Source organism: Chiloscyllium plagiosum, unplaced genomic scaffold (genome assembly GCF_037043375.1).
Source record: "Chiloscyllium plagiosum isolate Xiang-an unplaced genomic scaffold, Cpla_swu_hap1 HiC_scaffold_1, whole genome shotgun sequence".
NCBI classification, from domain to species: Eukaryota; Metazoa; Chordata; class Chondrichthyes; order Orectolobiformes; family Hemiscylliidae; genus Chiloscyllium; species Chiloscyllium plagiosum.
In genome coordinates, this window is record NW_028270139.1 from 142309265 (window position 1) to 142329347 (window position 20083).

At 41.7% G+C, this 20083-nt stretch overlaps 1 protein-coding gene across 2 annotated transcripts in view; it reads right to left on the minus strand.

Moving 5' to 3' along the window:
* The window catches only part of rnf103 (ring finger protein 103), a 70049-nt gene extending 61197 nt beyond the window's left edge, over nucleotides 1–8852 (minus strand). The window contains exon 1 of one of the 2 annotated variants that reach the window (XM_043704400.2): nucleotides 8320–8840. In XM_043704400.2, coding sequence (XP_043560335.1) covers nucleotides 8320–8545 — 226 coding nt within the window. In that variant the 5' untranslated portion in view covers nucleotides 8546–8840. Of the gene's footprint in view, nucleotides 1–8319 lie in introns of both variants that reach the window. The other variant, XM_043704068.2, reaches the window with a different exon arrangement.
* Between the last annotated feature and the right edge of the window lie 11231 nt (nucleotides 8853–20083).

The window sequence follows — 20083 nt, forward strand, 5'->3', positions numbered from 1 at the left end:
GGCGAAGCAATGCTGGACATTCCTGCTTTCTATTTATATGTTTGGATTTCTTTGGGTTGGTGATGTCGTTTCCTATGGTGATGTTATTTCCTGTGGTGAAGTCACTTCCTGTTCCTTTTCTCAGGGGGTGGTAGATGGGGTTTAACCCGATGTGTTTGCTGATAGAGTTCCGGTTAGAATACCATGCTTGTAGGAATTCTCGTGCGTGTCTTTGTTTGGCTTGTCCTAGAATGGATGTGTTGTCCCAGTCAAAGTGGTGTTCTTCCTCATCCGCATGTAAGGATACTAGTGATACAATGTCATTTACAAAATACCATGCAAGGATTGTAACAAACACTACATTGGACAAACAGGCAGAACACTAGCCGCCATGATACATGAATACCAACCAGTCACAAAAAGACATGACCCTCTCTTACTAGTATCCTCACATACAGATGAGGAAGGACACCACTTTGACTGGGACAACACATCCATCCAAGGACAAGCCAAACAAAGACACGCATGAGAATTTCTAGAAACACGGCATTCCAACTGGAACTCTATCAACAAACACATCGAGTTAGACCCCATCTACCACCCCCCTGAGCAAAGGAACAGGAAGTGACTTCATTACCGGAAATAATATCACCACAGGAAACGACATCACCAACTCAAAGAAACCCAAACATATAAACAGAAGGCAGGAATTTTCAGCAGTGCTTCGCCTGAGGTCCATTGAAAATGTTACCTAGTAGAGTGATGAAACATCTGGAAATGAACCTTCAAGATCAGCGAGCAAACCTACATCAAAAACCTCAGCCCGAGCTACAAATCTTCTCAAAAAACTCTGTATTTATTGGTGAATCCAGTTGAGTTTCAAATCAATGGTGACCCCCACAATGTTGATAGTGGAGATTCAGTGATGGTAGACATGGAGTGGTGGTCAGATTGTCTTTTATTGGAGATAGCAACAGTCTGGCATTTGTGTGCCACAAATATTACTTGTTGCATTTTAACCCACACCTGGATATTGTCAAGGTCTTGTTGCATTTGAATATGGACTGGTTCAGTATCTGAGTAATCACAAATGGTACTGAACGTTGCAATCATCAGTGCACATCCCTACTTCTGACTTGCACGGTGGGCTCCAGAGATGCGTAAAATATTCTAGTTGTGGCCTAACCAATGTTTTATACAGTTCCAGTATACCTTAAACTCTGCGCCTTGGATAATTAATGCAAGTGCACAACATGCCTTTTTAACCACTTTATCCACTGGTCCTGATATCTTCATGGACTGATGTACATGAACACCAAAGTCCTCAGTGCTTCCCAAGGTGCTGCTGTTGATCATGGGGCTCTTTTGCATTCTTTTGCCTTGTCTACCCTACGCAAGTGCATCACCTCACATTTATTTGCTATGGCTCAGCCCATCTAAACCCTCTTGTAATCTAAGGCTATCCCCCTCTAGCATCCCACTGTTATTTTGTATCTGTGAACTTACTGATCAACCCTCCCACATTCAAGCATAAATTATATGTATATCATCCATAAACTGCAAGAGTTCCAACATTGACCCCTCTGGATACAGACTTCCAATTGGAAAAACCCCTCTCAACGATCATCCTCTGCTTCCTGCCATTCAGCCAGTTGTGGATTCAATTTGCCAAATTTCCTCGGATTTCCATGGGCTCTCGTCAGTGATATCAGTCTCCCATGCCAGACCTTCACAAACCCTTCAAATCCAAATAGGCTACATCAAAAGGACTGTCCTCATCTACACACCTGATCATCTGTTCGAAAAATTCAATCAAATTGGTCAGACATAAGACAAAAGAGAGATTTGAACTTTAACAAAACTATGCTGGTTAGATAGACTGGCTTGTAGATCCCTAATTTATCCCTTGCTAACTTCTTCAATAATGGTACCACATTTGCTGTCCTCCAGACCTCTGGAACTGCTCCTGTAGCCAGAGGGGAACTGAAAGATTTTGCAATTGCCCTTGCTATTTCCTCCCTTGCAACAACATTTCATCCAGCCACTACAATTTATTACTTTTAAATCTGCCAGGCTACTCAAAACTTTCTTTCTATGCCAATTTCTTTAATTGTATCACAGACCTTCTCCCTGATTTCTATCCCCATATCATCTCTCTCACTCGTGAACACTGATACAAATTATTCATTTAGAAGGGCATAAGTGAGGACTGCAGATGCTGGAGATCAGAGTCTAGATTAGAGTTGTGCTGGAAAAGCACAGCAGGTCAGGCAGCATCCGAAGAGCAGGAAAATAGACGTTTCAGGAAAAAGCCCTTCATCAGGAATCATTTAGAATCTTACCTATGTTCTCCTACTCCTTTCCTCATGTTCCCTCAATATCCTTTTTAATTTACCTGTAAAATGGCTAAGGGTTTTCCTTTATTTTATCTACCAGTAACTTTTCATGTCCTATCTAGTTCTCCTCATCTAAGTTCCCTCTTGCACATTCTATACTCCTCACAGGTCTCTGCTGTTTTGAGTCCTCAGCATCTGTCATAATCTTCCTTTTTTAAAAAAATCTTGTTGTTCACAGGATTTGATGGCGCCACTTCTTTTGTCTTTTGGAACATTTGACCTTGTCCTCTCTTGATTTCCTTTTTGAATGCATCCACTGTTGAGATAGATTTACCTGAATATATCTGCTCTCATTCTGGATGCTGCCTGACCACTGTGATTTCCAGCATTTTGTGTTTTTACAACAGATTCCAGCAACTGCAGTAATTTGGTCCTGCCCAGAGTGTAGTTCAGTCAATCACGTTGTTTAAGGGCTGGAATCACATGTAAGGTAAGGATTGCAGATTTCCTTCCCAATAGGGCATCAGTGCACCAGCTGATTTTTGTCACGACCTGCTCAACTTTTTATTCCAGACTTTTATCAATTTCAAATTTCACCATCTGCCACAGTGGGATTCAAACCCATGTTCCCAGAACATTAGGCTGAGATTCAAGATTACATGTGACATTACCAATATGCCACCACCTGTCCCTGTTTTACCATTTTACTTTGTTTTCCTGTTTAATGTATTGAGCTTCGCCATATACTACTGAGTTAGTGCTCCACTAACATCAATGCGATGACTGTGAATTTTAAACATATGGAGTGAGTATCTTTGTAATGCTACCTTTTACCAGGCTACTCAGAATCCAGTGAAAACAGCAACCCTAAGATAATTTGATTGATTCACAAGTATAGAGCTGCAACATTGCAGTATTTGTCCTCATGGTACTTTTCCAGATAGACATTTTACAATTCGTAGGAAACTAGAGAGCTGTGAAATATGGTAATTGTTATTTTTATCTGTCTAAAGTCAGAGTTAGCACATCAAATGTGTAAATGAGTGTCCACCTTCAAAGTGGTCTGTGGGACTTCAGTAGTGTAATAAAATAGATACATATTAGAGATGAAGGAAGGAGGAGATGCAATTAATAGCAATAAATCAGCACAAAATGTAAAATAAAATTACTGAAATCTGGGTGTCACTATGCATGATTCACAAACAGTTAATATGTAGGTACAGCAAGTGATTAGGAAAGCCATTACAATATTATCATTTATCACATGGAGGCAGTAGCGTAACAGTAATATCAGCACTTCAGATGGTAAACCTTGAATTTTGAAAATCTGGAATAAAATGCTAGACTAATGGCAATCACAGTCAATTGTCATTAAAATCTCTGATTCACAAATGCCCCTTAGAGAAAGCAATATGATATCCTTACCTACACATGATGCTTGACGCAATGCAATGAAATGCCCTAGCGAGTTTTGAGAAGATTTGTAGCTCAGGTTGAGGTTTTGGATGTAGGTTTGCTCGCTGAGCTGGAAGGTTCATTTTCAGATGTTTCGTTACCCTACTAGGTAACATCTTCAGTGGGCCTCAGGCAAAGCAATGCTGAAAATTCCTGCTTTCTATTTATATGCTTGGGTTTCTTTGGGTTGGTGATGTCATTTCCTGTGGTTATGTTATTTCCTGTGGTGAAGTCACTTCCTGTTCCTTTTCTCAGGGGGTGATAGATGGGGTCTAACTCAATGTGTTAATCTTATACAAGTCATCATGGTAGCCCACAAACTCACCAACACACTAAAACAGCATATAACATACTTGAAAGGCGCTATACAGACAACAAGCAAAACTAATGTCATTTACAAAATACCGTGCAAGAACTCTAACAAACACTACATTGGACAACCAGGCAGAAAACTAGCCACCAGGATACATGAACATCAACTAGCCTCAAAAAGACATGACCCTCTCTCACTAGTATCCTCACATACGGAGGAGGAAGGGCACCACTTTGACTGGGACAACATATCCATCTTAGGACAAGCCAAACAAAGGCATGCACGAGAACTCCTAGAAGCATGGCATTCCAACCGGAACTCTATCAACAAACACATCGAGTCAGACACCCTCTACCACCCCCTGAGCAAAGGAACAGGAAATTATTTCACTACAAGAAATGACATCACCAACCCAAACATATAAATAGAAAGCAGGAACTTTCAGCATTGCTTCGCCTGAGGCCCACTGAAGGTGTTACCTAGTAGGGGAACAAAACATCTGGAAATGAACCTTCCTGCTCAGCAAGCAAACCTACATCAAATAAAATGCCTTTTAGGCAATTATGGATGGGTAATAATTGCTGGCAATCCTAAGAACAAATATTACAAAAAGAAAGTAACTATTGTTCCTGGACAGTCAATTGCACTTCCATCACTAAATCCCCATTTTGAACATCCTGATGGGTACCATTGACCAGAAACTGAACTGGACTTACCACAGAAATATTGTGACTGCAAGAGGTTAGAGATTAGGAATCCTGCAGTGAGCAACTCACCTCCAGACTCCCCAAAGTTTGTCCACCACCAGCAAGACACAACCCAGATGTGTGATGGAATACTCTCCATTTTCCCGGATGAGTCAACTCCAACAACATTCATTGAGCTTGACACCATCCAGGAAAAACCCCTGGCTTGCACTTTTGCACCATATTCAAAACATTTAGTCCCTGCACCACAGATGCTCACTAGCAGAGGGGTGTGCCACCTACATGATGCACTGCAGAAATTCACCAAGTACTTTCCAAACCCAAAACCATCCATAAGAATGAGGGCATCAGATATATGGAAAATTACTACATAGAGTTCTCTTTCAAGACATTCACCATCTGGACAGAAATATATCACCTCCCCTTCAGCATTGCTGGATCACAATCCTGGAACTCTCTCCCTAACAAAATTGCAGGTCTACCTAAACCAAATGGACAGCAGCGGTTCAAGAAGGCAACCCACCACCACCTTCAAGAATATTCTGTGAATGGACCGGCCAGCAATGCCACATACCACGAATTAGAAAAATTACAAATAACAATCTAAACTCTTATCAAACATTAGATTACAATAGTCAAGGAAATAAGATTGTAAATTATAAATTCATTCATTCATAAATTATAATGTGCAATCATTTTTGTCTTTCTTAAAAAGGCAATTGCTAGGTGGGATGTCTGAAGAGTTTAAAATGATAGCTATTTTGAGTTTAACATGGAAAACAAAATATGTATACACCACCTGCTGCTACAATTAAACTAAATTAACTCCCTACAGTACACAACTTAAAGACAAACAAGGGACAGATGCATTGCACATATTGTTTTCTGACAAATAGGTACATCAACAGTATATGGCGCAACTCAGACAAAAAAAAGTATTTGATCTTCTTGATTCAAACCTGGAAATCTCACATCTCAAGTCTTATCTTACATTACGTATTTAAACAGCAGTAGTTCTCTAGACCAGGAGGCCTGGGTCCAAGTCCCACCCTACACAGCACCTCCAGAACAAGTTGATTCGAAAATATATACGTTTTTACATTAACTCCAACAAGGGAAACTAGGTAAAGTAACTTTACCTAGTAAGAAAACATAATTTTAAAATGTACCTGTGAAATTATCTTCCTGAACAATGGGATAGGGTCAAAACAGGTTTAAGGCAGAGGTAAAGAGACTATTGAGCAACAGGGGACAAAGCATAAAAACAAAAGTGGATTTGAGGCAACAATCACACCACTCGAGTACAGTCCTCTACAGAAAGCTGGATTGAATCAATCAGCTGAAGATTTTCCCCATGCCACATGACTTGAAAACTTCATTATCACAAAAGGTGTACAATTTTAAACTGATTACCTCAGTCCAAAAACAAATACAAAGTGACTTCAATATCTAAAACCCAAGCTGATACATAAAATCCACCTTTAAAAATAAGCTGAGGCTTTAAATGTTTAAACAGCTATCAAAATGGACATCAACCTGATCTATGAACTACTCAAGCCCTTAAGAAAGATGGCATCATTACTTCATCACAGATTTTATGGCATACACACTAACCAGACTTTCTAAAGCTGCAATACTCATCCTAGTACATGTTTACAAGGAAATGTTTCTAAATGATTCATTAACACAACATGATATCACTCAAAATATGGGAGTATAAAGTCAAATGCAACAACTCTTAAAACAACCTAAACTCTGAAAACAAGAACAAATCAAGTGTACTAAAAATACAATTCTCCTTTAACGATTGTTGATAAATTATTGCCAATGCTGATAAGATACATTTCAATAATGAGAAGCATTATACAGATTCTAATACTTCTTTTAAAAAAAGGACAGAAAATACTGGTAAAACTCAACTGTTCTGTCTTCATTAGAACATAAGCAATTCAGCTCCAAGACCTGCTGTCATTCAATACCATCATGGCTGATCACATATAACATTCAACTCTTATTTTCCTGCTTGCTCTCCATAACTTTTCAACCCATTACTAATTAAAATGCTATCTCCTCCTTAAATTTACTCAATGTCCTGTCATCCAGAATCTGAGAGAAGTAATTTTATATCTGTTTGAAATCTGCTATCCCTTACCTAAAACTACAACCTGTTATAATAGATTGTCCCACAAGAGGTAATATCCTCTCTACATCTACTTTTCAATTACCTTAAGAACTTCTATACCTCAATTAGATCTTCTCTAATTCTTCTAAATTCTTGACAGCACAGGCCTAAACTGCTCAATTGTCTTTCTTCATAAGAGAAAGAATCTCCTCTGAGCTGCCTCCAATGCAATTAATAGAGAAAGAGTGAGTACTTCAAGTCTGAAACATGTTGTTAGAACCAATTGATGATCATCAATTTGAAATTTCAACATCATTTCTCTCAACGGATATTATCTGACTTGCTGACTACTTCCAGCATTTTCTGTTTCTATGTCAGATTTTCAGCACCAGTGGGTACTGTGCTTTTGTACTTGTACTTTAAAATAAACTAACAATGAACAGGAGAAGTAAATAAACACTAAGGACTGGGATCAAAATATAAAAGATATCCAACAACAATGCAAAGAGTTGAAAGAGCTAAATGATTCCTTCTGGATTGATGAATGGATATTGTGTGGGACCTGCATACTTTGGGAAGAGAAGTCCTCCATGACCATCATGACCTGAATATTTAGAATTAAAACAGTAGGATACCCTCAGCAAGTCCGGTAGCATTTGAATGGTGGAAAGGGGACAAATGTGAAAGAATTCAGAGTACCTTTGAGAACAATCTTGGTGACAAAAAGAAACCGCAGGTACTGAAATCCAAAGTAAACTAGCAGGAGGCTGGAAGAACACAGCAAGCCAGGCAGTATCAGGTGGAGGAGTTAATGTTTTGGGTCAAGACCCTTTACCAGGATCGGGGAAGGGGGTTAAGAAATAAATAAAGGGAGGGGTTGGGGAAAGGTGGGTGAGATAACGATAGGTGGATGCAGGTAGGGGGTTATTGTGATGGGTCAGTGGGACCTGCATCTACCTATTGTTATCTCATCTACCTTTCCCCCATTTATTTCTTAGTGCCTTCCCCCTACCTCATCCTGATGAAGGGTCTCGACGCGAAACGTCGACTACTCCACCTCCTGATGCTGCCTGGCTTGCTGTGTTCTTCCAGCCTCTTGCTTGTCTACTTTGAAAACAGTCTGTCTGGCAGCATCTTTAGCCAGAAAGTAGAGTTAAGGTTTCGGGTTCAACGCACCTTCGTCAAAACTAATTGTAGCTGGGAAAAGGTTGGTATGATGTACATCTCTAACTCTATACACATCAACCTTTCCCGAGCTACAATCAGTTCTGAAGGGGCACTGAACCGGAAACCTTATCTCTGCTTTCTCTACGGATGCTGGTACATCTGCTGTATTTTTCCAGAAATTTGTTTTTATTTCTGATTTCCAGCGTTCGCAGTTTTTTTAAAGACAGTCTGATCCTTTACCGGATTTCTGCACCAGCTCCCGGACATCTTTCTTCTCGGGCAGGCCGGCGTAGCAGATCCCCCTGCACTCCAGGATGGTGCGGAGTTTCTTGAAGCTCAGAGCCACGGGGTCCACTAACTGCGTGGCGAACACCCCCGTCTCATACCAGACGATGGCTTCGAAAAAGCGAGCCAGCACGAAGAGGACGATGAAGTAGAGGAGCAGGAAGAAAAGCTTGAGCCACATCTTCGAAGCAGACTGGGATTATGTATACGATGATGAATCTCAAACCGGGCCCTCCTGGAGCTGTTGCCCCGACACCAACATCTCAGTCACCCCCTTTTTTCGGGGAGTTTTTTTAAATTCCTTTTCTCGGTCTGAATACTTCCACCTTGTCAAATCTCCAAACGAACCTAATGTAAGTCTCTCAAACACGCTCAGATTTATGTAGTCGACTGCCTGTCTCCTTTTAATTAATGATCGGGTCAGTATTTGTCACTCTCCAGGTTTCAGGCCCACTCCAGAACCATTTTCCCGGCCCAGATCCAGACGCCTGTAAATACAACGTGCGCATGCGCAGAGACGCGGACCTCACTGGCTGACGCAACGAATCTCATTTGCATGGTTTATTAATTATGTATACCATTTTGTGACGCGCGCCTAATTTGCATGTTGCTTGTTAATTATGTATGCAGTTTATAACCCGAGTTTTATTTGTATGCTACTTATTATGCGTCGATCCATCTTATATTTCATTGTGACGCAACGTAATTTACATTTTATTATCCATTATTTAAGATCTATTGTGACGCAAAGCACGAGTGACAGCCAATGAGGCACTGTTGCTGTGGCTGCTGAAACTAGTATCCTCTTCACCACCCAGTAGCCCTCCAGAGCTTCAGAGACGAATGGATTAGCGAAGTAATTTGCAAGATTTCTTGTAGGATAATGGTAATGACCCTACCTCTAGACCGGGAAACTCTAGTTCAAGTCCCACCTACTCCGGAGATTTGTAATATCATTTATGAAGTGTTTAAAATATCATATAACACCAGGTTATAGACTATGACCTGGTGTTGTGTGATTTTTAACTTTGTACACCCAAATCCAACACCGGCTCCTGCAAATCCTTTCTGAAGAGATTGGTTAGGGGAAAAAAGAGTTAAATAAATCTGACCACATTCCAATTACAAGAACAAAACTAGGTACTTTGTTGACATGGGAATAAACAGGAAATTGTAGAGAATTAATGTTTTGGGTCCAGTGGCCCACTCCACAGATGCTGCCAAACTGTTGAGTTTCTTCAGCAATTTCTGTTCTTGTTTGTTGACATGGAGTAATGGCTATTTACCTTTCAATGGTGGACATTGTTTGGAATGCTGCACACATATTCAGACCACAGGTTGTGTGTCATACTTTGCTCGTTTGTGAAATGAGGTGAGCATGTTACGCAACACATAAACAGGCCAATAATTAATACTCCACATCACTCTCCCATTTTCTTGTCTATACAAATCCGAAACTTGGGTCCTGAATCTATAAAGAGATAACTACGAGGATGCGAAATACAAACTGGCAAGTACAGTAGCGCCTCTACTTACGAACTTAATCCGTTCCGGGACCCGGTTCGCGAACCAAAAAGTTCACGAACTGAATCAATTTTCCCATTATTCGGATATTTCCGGAGTCTTTTCTCTTTTTTGTCTCTTGGAGGTTGGTGATGCCACAAGAAAATGATCCAGAGAAACTTGTTTTTTTCTTTGTTGCAGAATTTTCCGAAAATGGGACATCACATTGTCATTTAAAATGTTCACTGCTCTGTTGGTCACAGTTTTGTTCGGGTGATGCCTCTCAACAAAAGCCTGCACTTCACTCCATTTGCTACAAATGTCTTTGATTTGAACACTTGATATATCTTCCCTCTCTTCTTCCTCCTCTCCAGAATGCTCCTGCTGCATAACCTTCACCTGCTCCTGTTGCAATTCAACAAGATCTTCTGTGCTGAGTTCTTGTCTGTGGTCCTCCACCAGCTCCGCCACATCATCCTAGTCGACCTCCAAGCCCATCTTTTGTCCCAGGGTCACAATCTCGTTCACTACACTTACTAATGTCTCCACCTCAAAACCCTCGAAATCTCTCAGGTACACAAGCTGGCCAAAGTTTCCTCCAGGCCAACTGCAACGTACGGAAAGAGACCACGTTCCATGCCTTATCAATAAGGCTTACGCAGTGGAGGATATTGAAGTGGTCCAATTTGACGAAGGGTCGAATCTGTGTTGTTGGTGACCTGGAAACACTTGACGAACAGAGCCTTCGTATATAATTTTTTGAAATTTGAAATGACATTCTGGTCCACGGGTTAAATGAGAGGAGTGGTGTTGGGAGGAAGGAACTTTACTTTTATGAATATCCAAGTCTTTTTCCAAATTTGGAGGATGGGCAGGAGCATTATCTATTACTGGAAGACACTTAAGTGGCAAATTATTTTTTTCAAGATATTCCTTGACAGCTGGTACAAAAACTTCCGTCAACCATTCCATAAAAATCATTCGCGTGAGCCAAGCCTTGCTATTCGCCCTCCACATTACTGGGAGTTTAGCCTTCAACACATTATTGCGTTTAAAAATGTGAGAATTTTCAGAGAGGTAGACTAATAGAGGCTTAATCTTGCAATCCCCACTTGCATTCGTGCACAATAAAAGTGTTAACTTGACCTTCCTTGGTTTGTGGCCTGGTAGTGCCTTCTCCTCTTGGGTTATGTAGGTCCTTTTGGGCATTTTTTTCCAGAAAAGTCCAGTTTCATCACAGTTAAAAACTTGATGTGAGACATAACCTTCATCTTCGACAAACTTATTGAATTCCTTCACAAAGTCCTCCGCTGCCTTTTTGTCCGAACTAGCCGTTTCTCCATGCCTTATTACACTATGGATTCCAGTTCATTGACGAAATTTATCAAACCAGCCTCTGCTGGCTTTAAATTCTTCAGCGCTAGCAGTACTTGTACTCGGCAGTTTCACCAACAAATCACGGTGTATATGTAGAGCCTTCTCGCAGATTATAGTCTCGTTAACACTATCTCCAGCAAGCTCTTTTTGATTTATCCAAACTAATAATAATTTTTCAACCTCGTCTAACAATTTAGGCCTTTGCTTCGTTAAAATAGTCACTCCTTTAGCCACGTCAGCTGCCTTTAGTGCCTCTTTGTTCTTTAGGATAGTACAGATAGTCGATTTCGCCATGTCGTACTGCATAGCGAGATCAGATACGCGAGCACTATTCTCACTATTATTTAGCTATTATTTCCTTCTTCGTTTCCACAGTAATACATTTAGGCTTCTTAACACCACTATCACTATCACTCTTCACTTTCTTGGGAGCCATAATGAGGGCTAATTTCATGCAAAAAAACAAAAAAAAGCATAAGAATGCTTGGACGTTGGATGTTCACAGCGCTCGTGTGCCAAAAACGAACTGAATGAGATCACGCGGGGCCCGAGAGCTTTTGCGTTCAAAGTGTGCATAGCAAAGCAGAATAATGACAATGAAACCACGGGCTTTTTGCATTTGTACCTTCATTCGTACCTTGAATTTTGTACGTACGTTGAAGCAAAATTTTACATACAATCCTGTTCGTAAACCGATTTGTTCATGAACGGGGTCGTTCGTATGTCGAGGCGCTACTGTATAGATTATGGATAGGAAAGAATGAGCGGGATAAGGCAGTGGTGGGTTGGGGGGGGGGGGTGTTTTCAAGTTGGTGACCAGTGGGATGAGTGGTAGGACCACTACTGTTTACAATTATGATTTTGAAGAAACACGGTTTGCAGGTGACATAAAATAGGTGGTAAGGCAGGTTGTGAGAGGGATACAAATAGTTTACAGAGAGCTTTTGATAGGTTAACTAGTTGGATAAAAAATTGACAAATGAAGACCAATATAGGAAAATTCAAAGTTGTTAATTTTGGAAGGGAGAACAAAATTAAGTATTATTTAAATTGAAAACAAACTGCAGAAAGCTGCCACACAAAAGGATTTGGGGGTATTTATGTAAGAAACATGAAAAAAAAATGAGGTGCAGCAGGTAATCAGGAAGGCTAATAGAATGTTGGCTCTTATTTCAAGGAGTTTGGAGTGAGTATAATAGTAGTTGCAGTCTTGCTGCAACTGTGCAAAGTGCTAGTGAGACCACATCTGGAGTACTGTGAGCAGTTTTGGTCTTCTGATTTAAATAAAGATTTCATTTCATTGGAGTAGTTCAGAGAAGATCCCTGATAGGGCAAAGGCTAAACAGATTGGTACTCTACTCACTCAGGTTTAGAAGAATGAGAAAATGAGAGGTGATTTTATTGAAATATATAGGATTCTTAAGAGGCTCGACAGGGTAAATGCTGAGAGGATGTTTCCCCTTATGGGAGTGTCGAGGACCAAAGGACAAAGTATCAAAACAAAGGGGCACCAATTTCACACTGAGATTAGGAGGAATTTCTTCTCTCGGATTGTTGTTAGCATCTGGAATTCCTTATCTCAGAGAAGTGTGGGGGCAGATTCCTTGTGTACATTTAAGGTTGAAATAGATAGATTCTTGATCAGTAGGGGAATCAAGGAGAAAGGGCAAGAAAGTGGATGTGAGGAATGTTGGATGAGCCAAGATCCCATTGAATGGAGGAGCAGGCCTGAGGGGCTGAATGGCCTACTTCTGTTCCTATTTCTTATGGTTTTATACTTGTACATGATTTAAAACAATCCTTCATATCTGCCCTTTGAAAAAAAAATGAGTAAAGGTAGCCCAACCATGATGAACAAAAAAATTTAGGGATAATATTAGATTCAAAGAGAAAACACATGAAATTGCCAGAACAAGCTATATTTGGATTTTCAGGCTTTGATAAGATCCCTCCCTCATTTTAGCAGCCAAAGTTAAAGCACTTGGGTAGGAGGATATTAGCATGGCTTGAGAGTTGGCTGATAGACATGAAACAGTGTAGGAGTAAATTGATCTTTTTCTGAGTGCCAGGTAGGACTCCAGGTCCACACCTGGACAAACCGAGTAATCTAAAAACAACAAAAAAAAACCACCTGAAATACTGCACGCAGTTATGGTCTCCTTACGTAAGACAGGATATTCTTACTTTGCAGGGAGTGCAATGAGGCTGATATCGGGGATGATAGGACTGACTTATGAGGAGAGATTGGTTCAACTGGGCCTATATTCACTAGAGTTTAAAGGTATAAGAAGGCACCCAATTGAAATGTGTAAAATTCTAACAGAGCTAGGCAAACTAGATGCGAGGAAAATTTATTTTATAGTTGGGGAGTCTAGAATCAGAGACACAGTGTCAGGATATGGGTCAGACCATTTAGGACTGAGATGAGGAAGGTTTCTTCACTCAAAGAGTCGTGAACCTATGAAATTCTTGACCTCAGAAGCTGTGGAGGTCAAATCACTGAATATATACTCAAGAAAAAGATATATATTTTAAAAAGAAAAAAGAGTTATCAAAGTGCTTTGGAAAATAACTATTTGGATTTCTTTTGACAGGGGTCAGTGTTGGACCCAAATCTGTTCACAATATTCCAAATGTGGTCTGATCAAAGTCTTTCCAGCCTCAGGATTACATTTCTGCACTTGTATTCCAGCCCTCTTGAAATGAATGCTGACATTGCATTTGCCTTTCACACTGCCAACTGAACCTGCATGTTAACCTTAAGAGAATCCTGAAATAGGACTCCTCGGTCCCTTTGTGCTTCAGATTTCTGAAGCCTTTCCCCATTTAGAAAATAGTCTACACCCCTATATTTCCTCCCAAAGTGCATAACTTCACACTTTGTAACACTGTATACCGTCTGCCATTTCTTTGCCCATTCTCATCGCCTATCTAAGTCCTTCTGCAGTGTGCCTGCTTCTGCATCACTACCTGTCCCCCTGCTATCTTTGTGTCATCTGCAAATTTAGCAACAATGTCCTCAGTTCCTTCGTCCATAGTGTGCATAGTTGTGGTCCCAAAAATGACCCCTGTGGAACTCCACTAGTCACCGGCTGCCATCCTGAAAAATACCCTTTTACCCACACTCTCTGCTTTTTGCCAGTCAGCCAATCCTTTATCCATGCCAGTACTTCGCTCCTAACACCACAGGCTCTTATCTTATTTAGCAGCCTCCTGTGTGGCATCTTGTCAAAGGAAATCCAAACAGATCACATCCACTGGCTTTCCATTATCTACATTGCTTGTTACCTAATAGGTTAGTCAGAAATAGGAGTAGACCATTCTGCCCTCAAGCTTGTTCAACCATTCAATGAGATCATGGCTGATCTGTGGCCTAACTTCACATACCTGCCTTTGGTCCATATCCCTTAAGACTGTTGCTCAACAAAAAAAAATCTATTTCAGATTTAAAATCAACAACTGATCCAGTGTCCGCTGCCATTTGGGGAAGTGGTGGCAGATGAATTGAATAGATATTTTGTGTCAGTTTGTGTCACTCCAGTTGATACAATAGCTATAAATCAGGAATTGAAATGGAAGGAGGAGCTCATGAAAATTACAATTAATAGGGATGTAGTACTGAGTAGAAACTGTGAGTTGACATGTTCCCATCCTTGAGTCTTAAAAGAAGTAGCCAGTGAAATAGTTGATACATTGGTTTCAATTTTCTAAATCTTCAGGGAAGGTTCCTTTAGATTGGAAAATAGTTAATGTAACTTCTTTATTTAGAAAGGGAATAGGGCAGTGAAATAACTCCACAGCAGCCGCTATCCCGTCACCAAGTCGCCCTTTATTTACAAGTAGAGGGTCCTTGATTTTGATACAGCTCCCTCAGAGCCAGCTGTCTCACTGAACAGAGTGTCTGACACTCCTGTTTATATCTGTCAGCCAGGTCTCCCTAATTGTGCTCATTAACAGCACCAATCAGGGAACTTCTTTTCTATGATGTCCACAAGGGGTGACCTCGATACAATCACTACATTCTTCCCCCTCTGAGTCCGAGGACATAGGCCAGTTCTTTTTTCTGTAGCTCCTCCTGGGGCGTTTTAGCACTGGGTCAGGTTCTTCCGATTCTGCCTAATACGGGCTGCATGTAATGCACAGTAGCTTGCCTCTTGCACCTGGAGTGTCTTGGAAAAATGTCGTTCTCCTCTTCAAGTGGTAAAAACATCAAGGTGGCGACATCTACTATGTCCATCTCAGTTTCTGAGGTATCGTCAATGCTTGATGAAGAGGGAGAACCCACAGGTTCCGAAACAATCAGAAAGGCTGTCGAGGACCCAAGCATGTTTTGTTCCCGCACCGTTTGCGAGGTTGCAACTTTCATATGGTCCACATGCTTGTTCAGGACCGTTGCATTTACCCAAACTTTATAAATCACTGGACCAAACCTAGCTTCAACCATGCCTCTTACCCATGCAGGACCATTCCCATGATTCCTATAACAAACTTGGTCCCCTGAAGTAAACTGTCTCTCTCGCTTAATGGAGTGTTGTGTCTAGCACTGGCATTTCCTGATGCAGTTTTACCCTCCTCCCCAGGTCCAGGAAAATCAGATTTAACCTAGTCTTGTCCCTATTAGCAACTCTGCTGGGTGGTCCTATAATCAAATAAGAACCGGGACTATTTTGTATCTAGTGAAGCTGTAGTCTGTTTCTTTAAGCCTGTCTTCAAAATTTGGACTGCTCTTTCTTTCCATTGGATAATGGATAGTACTATATGGAGCTATCCTTATATGATAAGTAACATAAATGACTTTCGGAAATACTCAAATTCCCTGCTGCTAAACGATGGTCATTTTCTGTGACTGACACTTCCGAGAGTCCATATATTGCAATAGATGTGCACACCTTTTCTATCATTACCTCCATGTTTGACGAATGAACTCTATGCATGTGAATGGGTATCCACAATGATGAAGAACATTGAGCCCATTGAAGAACCTGCATAGTCGATGTGTAACCAAGTTTAGGGTTTACCCAGCCATTCCCACGGACATGAGGGAACTACTAATGGTTATTATTGTCCATGTTGGCAAATGCGGCACTTGCCCACCAATGAGGCTATGTCTGCATCCAATACTGGCTACCAGATATACTTCTCACCAAAACCTTCATTTTAGAGACTCCCTGGATGACCCTGGTGAAGTTCAGCCAGCATCTGGTAGTGACCTTTGCCTGGGACAATCACTCTTGCTTCCCATAATATCAGAGCTGAAAATGTGTTGCTGGAAAAGCGCAGCAGGTCAGGCTTATGCCCGAAACGTCGATTCTCCTGTTCCCTGGATGCTGCCTGACCTGCTGCGCTTTTCCAGCAACACATTTTCAGCTCTGATCTCCAGCATCTGCAGTCCTCACTTTCTCCTTCCCTGGATGCTGCCTGACCTGCTGCGCTTTTCCAGCAATACATTTTCAGCTCTGATCTCCAGCATCTGCAGTCCTCACTTTCTCCTTCCCATAATATCATGGTCTCTCCAGGTCCGGAAAGGTTTCAGTTCTGGTTGTGATGGCGCTTTGGTTTCCTCTATCACCACCAGATGTTTCGGTTTTGTCAAGACCGGATCTTTCTGCATCCAAAGTCTAATGTCATCAGCTGTGACTGGAGGTGTGTCCAGAAAACTTAAAATCATTATGGACTCTTCCAGTAGTGGTACCAATGTATCTACCAGCTCAATACATCGCATTTGCTACTTGGCCTCCTGGATGTGTTCCAACTTGTAATTATTCGCACTTAGTATTAGAGCCCACCACTGAATTCGTCCTGAAGCTATGGATGACACTACCTTGTCCTCTTTAAGTAGATGTAGCAGGGGTTTGTGGTCCATTATTATTATAAATTTATGTCCATAAATGTATTGGTGGAACTTCCTGATTCCAAATATGACTGCCTGACCTTCCTTCTCTATCTGGGCACATTTACGGTCTGCATTTGCCAATGTACTGGATGCATGCGCTATTGGGCATTCCTCGTCATTGGGCCATCTATGAGCTAATACTACCCCAATGCCATACGGGGAGGCATTGATGTTAATACCAGATCTCACTTGGGATCATAGTGTGCCTACACCTGAAAGGATGATAGCTGTTTCTTCACTTCCCTGAAGGCTATGGCTTGGCTATGTGACCATTGCCAAGGCTGACCCTTTATTAGGAGCAGATGTAAAGGTGCCAGGATGGAGGTCAGATAATGTATGAACTTTCTGCAATAGTTCACTAGCCCAAGGAAAGACCTAAGCTCCAGTACTGGCTTGGGAGTTGGGGTATCTTTGACCGCCCTCACTTCATCTTCCACAAGTGTAACATGGTCTTGTCAACTCTGTTGCCCAAGTAGGTCACTCTTGGTGCCCAGAATGGACATCTTTCCCTTCTAAGGCATACGCCTGCCTGTGAGAAACACCTAAGAACTACATCCAAGTTCTCTAAGTGCTCATTATTGCTCTTCCCCTGTTATCAGTACGTCATCTAGATAAATGACGACTTGAAATTGACCTTGTAAAATATTTTCCATCATCTGCTGAAAATTTGCACAGGCTGGCGATACCCCATATGGCAGTCTCATATACTGGGAGAAACCGTTATGGGTATTAATTGTTAGATGAGGGAAACCTCATCTAACCACAATTGCAAGAATGCATAGTTCATGTCCAGCTTCTTGAAGGAGAGCCTCCCTGCCAGCTTTGTGTATAAGTCCTCTACGTGAGGGATTGGGTATTTAGCTAGCTGCGAAAAGCTGTTTAGCAATTGTCTAAAATCCCCACAAAAGGAAAACTAACCCATCGGGCTTCACAACTATTACAACCAGTGCTGCCCATTTCACAAACTGTACTGATAAGATGATTCCTTCGCTATTCAGCCTTCTAATTTCTGCCTCTACGTTTGCCCAGAAGGCACTGGGCAGGCCTTACAGAATCGTGAAATTTCTTTCTGATGAATATGCAATGTCACCTTGCTTCCTTTGATAGTCCCTAGGTCGTCCTGAAACTCTCTGGGTATTTGATTAATGTTCACTCAAGCAGCCATTTTCTAATCAAAAGATGTTGAGCCAATCTAAGTGAATCTTTCTCAATCAATTTCACCCCATCAAGCTTGGTCCTGAGCCTTTCACTACAGTTGTTGTAACTGTACTAACTGCTTCACATAAGAGACTGGAACCGAAGTTTTACTTTTAATCTGTAAAGATTCTCTGAGATAGGTTCTTAAGTCTAACTGAAGTCTTGCACAAACTTAAGGGTCGGAGTCCAGAGCAAACGTTTTAAAGGCTATTTCTGTGGTCACTGAAATGGCCATGCTGGTGTCACCCTCCATTAGAACCAGATGACCATTTAACCAGTAGTTTATTTTGATTGGTTCTGATTTGGATGTTGAGAAATTTAACTGTTCCAAACCAGGTGGAGGCAGACTTCCAAGGTGTCCATTCTCCTGAATACTGGCCAATGAGTTCTCTGAGTCAGTTTAAGTCTAGTGGGACTCTTTTGCTGTCTCAAGTCCACATACTGGCAGCAACTACAAGGCCTAGATCCTGAAGAAAATGTTAACAGTTTAGTTGAGGCTTGGCTTTGTTTCGGGGTTTTGCTATGGACTGACCTCGAGTCCCTCTGTTCAGGATATGTCCAAAGTGAGGCTGTGCAATTGCCTTCACTCAAGGGGTGCTTCCAGCACATTCGGACTGGCGAGGGTGTACACTTCCAGCGGACTACCCTGCAACTCATATGCTCCACTTGCCACATTTTCTAATGATAAAGCCAGTTGTAGTGCCTCTTTGAAGTCCAGCTGGGCTTCAGCAAGTAGGGCCTGAAGAAGGGCCTGTGCCCGAAACGTCGAATCTCCTGTTCCCTGGATGCTGCCTGACCTGCTGTGCTGTTCCAGCAATAAAGTTTCAACTTTGATCTCCAGCATCTGCAGACCTCACTTTCTCCTCTTCAGCAAGTAGGCACCTTTTCATGGTTGCATCATTAATCCTACTACCAAATGATCTCTCATCATCTCACTAAAGTTTAAACCAAAGTTACATGCCTTTGCTAGTTGTCTTAACCTAGTCAAAATCCTGACACGGATTCCCTTGATTCTCGAATTGCCAAGTAAAACTGATGGCAAATGAGAATTAGGGAGGCTTGGTAACAATTTTCCTTAACTAAATCTGTCAACTCTTGAAAGGTGTTAGTCGCTGGTGCCTCAGGGAAAGTTAGGCTCCTAATTACAAAAAAACCTGTGGATCCACAAGCTATCAGGAGAATTACTCATTGATTTTCATCTGCCTCATTGTCATTTGGCTGGAAAAATATAATGCATTCTTTCCATATACTGATCCAGTCTTCAAAGGCAGGATCTAATGGCAGGAGTCTCACAAGATGGTGGCAGAGTAAGACACTTCAGCTGGAGCTCGTCTGCTCTGCCCATTCTTCTTCTTTGTCTTCTCTTTTTCCTCTTGGTGTTTTTTTTTCTTATTCTCTCCCAGCCTCCAATGACTCCCAGCTTTAGATGACTCCCGACTTCCGGTCAACTCACAGACTATGACAATTCCTAGCCTCAATGCAGACACCAAGAGGGGTCCTCTCGGCCTGCGTGGCGAACTACCAGCCTGACATCGTGGCCTTCCAATGTGGCGCGACGGTCTCCTGGTGTGGCATGGCAGTCTGCTTGCTTCGCATCCACTTGGTCTAGTGTGGCGGTCTCTCAGGCTGGCATGGCCTCAGCATGGTGACCTGGACTTGAGGCGATACCAAAGCAATCTCCCAGCCTCACGATCCTCAAGTTGAAGGCCCATCACAGTCTGGAGCCAAGGCCGGTGTGGACTGAACATA